Source organism: Cuculus canorus, chromosome 30 (genome assembly GCF_017976375.1).
Source record: "Cuculus canorus isolate bCucCan1 chromosome 30, bCucCan1.pri, whole genome shotgun sequence".
NCBI lineage: Eukaryota > Metazoa > Chordata > Aves > Cuculiformes > Cuculidae > Cuculus > Cuculus canorus.
The window spans coordinates 95882-102935 of NC_071430.1; the positions used below are offsets into that span (position 1 = coordinate 95882).

A 7054-nucleotide genomic window follows, 5' to 3' on the forward strand; every position below is an offset into this window, starting at 1 on the left:
GTTCCAACCTGAAGGGGACAAAGCGCCGAAAATCCTTACCTCCTGTGCACCAAGACGTCACCGGTGTGTCTTCCACATCCTCCCTCTGTTGCACTCCAAGAGAAACCTCTAGGGTGGCAAGTTGTAATCTGGTTTCAGGGCAGGATCTTTACACTCGTCACAGCCAGAGTCCTTTATTCCAGACTAGGAGCCGCTGATATCCATGATCTCAGAGGTCCAAGTACCGGTGCTTTGCTGTCTCTGCCTTTTTTTTTCCATCATTGAGCCCTAAGCCTGTTCTTCCCTTCTTAGAACCTCAATTTCTCCCTCTTTTCCCTGCTCTTTCCATCTCCTCACTTTTAGTCCTTTGGGAGCATTTCAGCCTTTTGCAGCTTGGTGGGAATTTAACTGTTCATAAACAATTTGTTTCTGATTTTTCAGAATTATGCAAATCGATCAACCTGGATCTGCCAGAGATGGACAGGCTTTGCATGCTGTTGTTATCCAGCTTCCAGGTATGAGCCACTCCTTTAAAATGGAATTGTTTTCCTCTTGTCTTTCTTCTACCACTAAATGTAAATGATTTGTGTGATGAAGTTGTGGAGTGTGGGCTGGGGCAGGAGGGAATCCGTTCTCCTGTAACAGATCCTTTGGCTTTCCCAACACCTCAGGAAAGGCTGCCAAGACCTTTCCTGTCTTCCTGTAGTTTTCTGCGCAGAAGTTTGAACACATCTTGAAGGAAACTGATGGCTTTAGCCCTGAGGCATTCAGAGCCAACGGTGAGTTGCTCCATGTGCATCCAGCATGCAAGGGTGATCCCGAATATAAAATAGGGATCTTTCCCCAGCATCCAAATCCAGCTGCTTCCAGAGGGGTGGGTGCATCTGCTGGGACAGAAGACATGGAGATGTTGAAGTAAAATTTGGGCATAGGGATGAGGTATTCTGTTAGAAACGGTGTATGGAATCACTGGAACGCCTTCCAGCAAGGAGTCCTGTGGGCACAGAGTCCCACCTGGGCCCTGCGTGGGGAACAGGTGAGGAAGGGTTCTCCTCCCCGTCTTGTTGGCTCTAAAGAGGCCCCAGCTGGAGTCTGGGTCCGGCTCTGGGCTCCCCAGCTCCAGAAGGACCGAGAATCACTGGAGAGAGCCCAATGGAGAGCACAGAGATGAGGAGGGGCTGGAGCATCTCCCTCTGGAGGAAAGGCCAGGAGGGCTGGGGCTGCTTACGCCGGAGAGAGGATCCTGTTTGTGCTGATCCATTTCCAAGGGGCTGAGGGCAGAAGGAGGGAGCCGGACTCTGCTCAGCACCCAGCACCAGGACAAGGGGCGCTGGGCACAAACTGGAGTCCAGGAAGTTCCACCTGAGCACGAGGAGAAACTTTGCTGTGCGGATGAGGGAGCCTAGAGCCAGGCTGCCCGGGCAGGGTGCGGGGTCTCCTTCTCCGGAGGGATCCAAACCCACCTGGATGTGCCCTGCTGCAGCAGGTGACCCTGCACAGGTGGGACTAGGGGCCCTTCCCACCCCACCAGCTTGTGATTCTGGGAATCGGAGCAGTGGCTGCAGGCTGGGAAATGGCTTCATTTCTTGGTATTTTCACAGGCAGTGGGTACAAGTGTTCGTTTATCCCGGTGAGGATTTATCCTAGTGTGTTCTATCCTGGTTTAGTTTATCCTGGCATGGGTTTTGTCCTACTGTGGGGTTTATCCCAGTGTGGTTTCCCTTTGCCCACAGTGCATTCCGTTGCAGAAGACCTGAAGCGATACGTGCAGAAGCTGAAACTGGATGGAACACTCAAGAGCTGTGTGGAAGATCCCAATGGGTAGGGAATTGCCAAATGCAACCATTAGAGAATAAACCTTCATTTTTGGGGAAGGGGGGTCTTTTAAAACCTGCCCAGTCCTTAAATCTGTAAAGATATCCCTGTGGGTATAGTTATTTTCTGGAATTCAGAGCCTTCGCAGTGCATCAGCACTGAGCAGAGCCCCATGCAGTGGTGTCTGGAGTGCATCAGTATCCCTGTATCCCACTGATGCCATGTCTCTGCTTTAGGATCTTGCTGGACTCTGCTTTGGATGAATCGGTGGCGCAGATTAAGGAATACATTGCCAGGTAAGACCGGCTGCAGCTCCTGACACTGGTACGGGCTCAGACACCCTTTCCTCAGGGGGATTTGGGGAATATTTAATGCTTTTGAGGAGTTTTTCCTGCACTGTTACTGAGCTTTGCACAGGGAACACTCGGATACAGGCCCGCTTTCTCTTCCCGTTCCACAGGTTCGCTGCCGAATCCCAATCCTGGGATCAGCTCTTGCTGCACTACCAGGCCAGTGCTGAAGAGATGTCCAGGTGGGGATTGTTACTGCCATGGTATTTGGAAAGAACATGGAATGATGCCAATCCTGATGGGTAAATGTGCTCTGTTCTGCAGGCAGCTGGAGGAATGCCGCCAGAACGGAGGGCAGGCAGCACCCCTGGGTTACCTGCAGACCTCGCAGGCCGCAGTCCTCAGCAGCAAACCCAACTACCAGCAGATCCTGGATGACCAGGAGGAGGTCTTGAGCTGCATGGAGCTTGTGGTGAGTTGGTTGCAGCTGTGGAAGCAAAAAAACATCCCATTCCCAGAGCAGATCTGGTGGTTTTCCATCCAGACCAGTGTTAACATCTTTGTTGGAGACACAAAAAGTGAGATTGAGGGCACCCCCAGCAAGGTTGCAGACGGCACTAAGCTAGGTCGACACGCTGGAGGGAAGGGATGGCATCCAGAGGGACGTGGGGAGGTGGGATCATGCGAACCTCATGAAGTTCAACAAGGCCAGGTGCAAAGTTCTGCACCAGGGTTGGGGCAATCCCAAATTGAGGCTGGGCAGAGAATGGATTTGGATCAGCCCTGAGGAGAAGGACTGGGGGTGCTGGGGAAGGAGAAGCTCCACAGGAGTCAGCAAAGTGCACTTGCAGCCCAGAAAGCAAATGGTATCCTGGGCTTCATCCAAAGCCGTGGGACCAGCAGGGAGAGGGAGGAGATTCTGCCCCTCTGCTCCACTCTGGGGTTCCAGTTCTGGAGTTCTCAGCCCAGGAAGGACACAGAGATGGTGGAATGAGTCGAGAGAAGGCCACGGAGATGATCTGAGGGCTGGAGCATCTCCCATCCAAGGAAAGGCTGAGAGTTGGGGTTGTTCAGCCTCGAGAAGAGAAGGCTGCGGGGAGACCTTAGAGCAGCTTCCAGTATGGAAGGGGCTCCAGGAAAGCTGGGGAGGGACTCTTGATCAGGGAGTGCAGGAACAGGATGAGGGGAATGGTTTTGAGCTGCAAGAGGGGAGATTGAGATGAGATGAGATGAGATGAGATGAGATGAGATGAGATGAGATGAGATGAGATGAGATGAGATGAGATGAGATGAGATGAGATGAGATGAGATGAGATGAGATGAGATGAGATGAGATGATCTCTGAGGGTGGGGAGGCCCAGGTTGCCCAGAGCAGTGGTGGCTGTCCGGTACCTGGAGGTGTTCAAGCAACCTGATCCAGTGAAAGGTGTCCCTCCCCATGGCAGGGGGTGGAACTGGGTGAACTTTGAGGTCCTTTCCAACCCATTCCATGATCTTTTGGTTTTGCAGCTAGATGAGCTCCAGCAGGCAGTGCGGCTGCTGCAGGCCTTCAGCGAGGACAGCAGGCTGTACCTGCGGCACCTGTCCGAGCAGCTCGGTGAGTGGGAAGCCCTCAGTGGTGGGGAATGGGAGCCTCCACCGGGATCGTTAATGGAGATTAACTAGTGTTTTTCCTCCCCTCCAGCCTCCAGGACTTTTCGGCAGCTGGAGAACTCCCCTGTGCGCAAACTACTCGCCGCCCCGCCGAGGGATCCGCCGGAGGGCTGAGGGGTTGGGGGCTGCAGCCGCACTGCTGCGGGCAATAAAAGGCAATGAGCACCCGGTATGGGCTCCGCGCTTCCATGTTTGAACGCGCTCCACACCGTCGGTCGCTGCGTGTTGGTTGCTGCTCGCGTCGCTCAGGGTGCAAACCAATCGCCACCCAATGGCTGCTCATTGGCTGGGCTCCGCCACTTCCTGGTTGGAAACGGCAGCCATGGCGGCGGCAGAGGGGGCCCCGCTCACCGGTGTGGGTTGGGCCAACGGGCTGTCAGCGGTCCCCCCCGGCTGGACTGCGGTAAGCGTGTCAGAGCCCCCTCCCGCCTGGTTGTGCCATCCGGTTCTGGTTCAGTGGCAGCCTGACGCTCCCTGTGCCCGCAGATCACCGCTACTGTGGAGGGTGCGGCCGCCGGCCTGGGCAAGGGCTTCGGGCACAAGGGCAGCGGGTACCTGTGCGTGAGAACCGGTGGAGCCCAGGTGCGAGGAAACAGGGGGGCACACGGCCCAGACCGGTACCAAGGGCCTGATCCGGTAATGGGGCCCCATCCAGCTGTGGAGTCCCTGTCCCGGTACCAAGGTCCCATTGCAGCACCGAGGCCCTATCCTGGTACCAAGGTCCCATCGCAGTAGCAACTTCTCCATCCCTGTACCAAGGGCCCTGTCCTGCTATGGAGTCTCTACACCAGTACTGAGGTCCCACCCCAATACTGAGATTCCATCCTGGTACTGACGTTCTGTCCTGATACCGAGGTCCTGGTACTGAGGCCCCATCCTGGTACCAAGGTTCCCAGCATGGTGCTGAGATCCTGTCTCGATATCAAGGTGCCAGTCCCGAGACTTCATCCTGGTAGCACGGTCCCATTCCTCTACCAAGGTCCCCATCCCAGTCCTGAGGTCCCCATCCCAGTCCCAAGGTCCTCTCCTGGTACCGAGGTCCCTGTCCTGTCCAGGTGGCTCCTGTGGTCACCGATGTGCAGGTGCTGAGCGACCGGAGCCCCCAACCTGCCGGCTACACCCACGCTTCCGAGTTCCCAGAGCCTCGTAAGTACCCGACTCCAGGAAGATCCCCCTATCCCAGGAATTGCTCCCCCCTGAGACCGGGAAGTGCCACCTCAACAGTGGGAAGTGACCCCCCCCCCAGAACCGGGAATTTCTTTCCCTGGTTTCCAGCCCCTTGTTTCCCGGTCCCATCTCCCGTTTTCCCTCCACAGGGACCGCTGTTTCCCGGAAGAAGCGGATCTACGTGAGGCTGCAGCCCCGGGAAGCCGCTGAGACGGCTGTGTTCGATATCCAGCTCAGTGCCAAGAACAGAGCCCTCCCGCACTACATGAAAATAGGGTAGAGGGCCCTGCCCGCACCCCCTGCTCCCACCTTCCACTCCCATCTCTCTCGCCAAACTCCCTCTGGGTTCTTTCCCCAGGGAAATTGGAGGCTTTGCCATCTGGTGTAAGAAGGGGCCGGTTGCGTGCCGCGGTCCCCAGCCCCTCGCCGAGCCGCAGATGCTCAGCACTGGCCTGCAGCAGCTCTCGCTCCACACTCCTGACTCACCCCAGCAGTACGTAGGAGCCGAGTTGTGTTCCCTATCCTACCTGGAATAGTCCAGGAGTGGGAATAAATCCTGCTTCTGTTTCCCTGGCCCCGGGGCTCATTATCAGCTGTGAGTTAATTGTGATTGCTACAGGGTACCTGCTGCTCACGGCAGCCTGAAACGTGCACCTCAGACTGGATCCTTGTATGACAGCACTGGCATCTACGGCCTCTCAGGTAAAGAAGCATTTATCCATCAGGAATCAGAGGCGGAAGCGGCACAAAGCAAGCACATCCGTGTTTAAGGGGTCCTTTACAACCAAAAAAAGTGGGCTCACACACCAGATTTCTGCCCAGTTTTTCCCTTTAGACTGGAATGGAAATTTTAGAGGAGGGCTTTCCTCAAGGCTTCTCCCTTCCTGAAAGTTACTCCTTGTTTGGGTTGAAGCGCCAGTGGTGGGGCTGCACCTCAAATCCTGGGTTCAATTTTGGGCCCCTCACTCCAAAAGGGACATTGAGGGGCTGGAGCGCATCCGGAGAAGGGAACGGAGCTGGGAAGGGTCTGGAGCCCAGGGGTTCTGGGAGCGGCTGAGGGACCTGAAGCTGTTTAGCCTGGAGAAAGCTGAGGGGAGACCTCAATTGCTCTGAGTGGCTCCAGAAAGGAGGTTGTGGTGAGGTGGGTGCTGGGCTCTTCTCCCAAGGAACAAGCAATGGGATGAGAGGAAATGGCCTTAGGTTGTGCTGGGGTGGTTAGGTTGGATGTTGGGAAAGATTCCTTCATGGAAAGGGTTGCCAAGCATTGGAAGCGGCTGCAGAGGGCAGTGGTGGAGTCTCCATCCCTGGAGGGGTTCAAAACACATGGAGACACTTGGGGACAGGGTTTGGAGGTGTTGAGCTCGAAGGGCTCTTCTAACCTCAATGGTTCAACAATTAAAGATGTTCCTGACGAAGCTCAGGCCCATCCCTTCCACTCAGCTCCCTCAGGCAGCGACTAATTACTCCACTCTTTGCTCTCCCTAACGCCTCTCTCACTTCCCTTCCAGCCATGGATGGTGTGCCTTTCACCCTGCACCCCAGATTTGAGAGCAGGCTCAGTCCTGGCAGCACCGTGAGTTTTCCCGTTTCCCCCTCCTCAATCCAACCTCTGGATTATCCCTAACTCGGAAAACTTTCTCTTTTCTAGGCTCTCCTTGCAGACCTGACTGTGAAGTCGCTTGCTGACATCGAGAGAGAGGTGAGCGAGCTCAGCGGCTTTGCTCCTGCGCCTCTTTTGGGGCAGAGAGCAGTCGCATTCTGACTTTCCCACATCCCAGTACCTCACTCCTGACTGGATTATGTTTTGTTTCCAGTACCATTATGCTTTTGTAGTGGAAAGAACGGCTGCTGCTCGGCTCCCTCCCAGCGTTTGTTAGCGGTGGAGCCTACCTAGAGGATCGAAACTGCAGCCAAACACCCGGCTGGGCTGGGCTCTCCCCTCTTTCCTTGATTAAATTCCGCTGTGCCTGAAGAAATCCCGACAATAATGCTTCCAGGAATTGCTTAGGGCAAAAAATAAATGTATTTCTCTTCTCACCTGCCTTGAAATGAATTTGAAACACAGGGTTGGCAGGACAGCAGTGCACGCTACAGGTGTTGTGGCAGTGTTTGTCCTATGCTTGGTCACTCTACGCTTCTTTATTCCCAAA

At 55.1% G+C, this 7054-nt stretch overlaps 1 protein-coding gene and 1 non-coding gene across 2 annotated transcripts; both read left to right on the plus strand.

Moving 5' to 3' along the window:
* On the plus strand, positions 1-1738 carry LOC104063283 (DSN1 component of MIS12 kinetochore complex). The gene is made up of 4 exons (XR_008447442.1): positions 1-63; positions 421-494; positions 651-758; positions 1713-1738. It is a non-coding gene; the product is annotated as a DSN1 component of MIS12 kinetochore complex (transcript).
* A 2162-nt stretch (positions 1739-3900) lies between these two features.
* MVB12A (multivesicular body subunit 12A) lies at positions 3901-6857 on the plus strand. Its single transcript, XM_054051942.1, has 9 exons — positions 3901-4140; positions 4224-4319; positions 4793-4883; positions 5054-5180; positions 5263-5397; positions 5524-5606; positions 6413-6477; positions 6553-6603; positions 6719-6857. The coding sequence occupies exons 1-9, from the start codon at positions 4009-4011 to the stop codon at positions 6779-6781; spliced, it is 843 nt and encodes a 280-aa protein (XP_053907917.1). The 5' UTR covers positions 3901-4008; the 3' UTR covers positions 6782-6857.
* Positions 6858-7054: the final 197 nt, after the last annotated feature.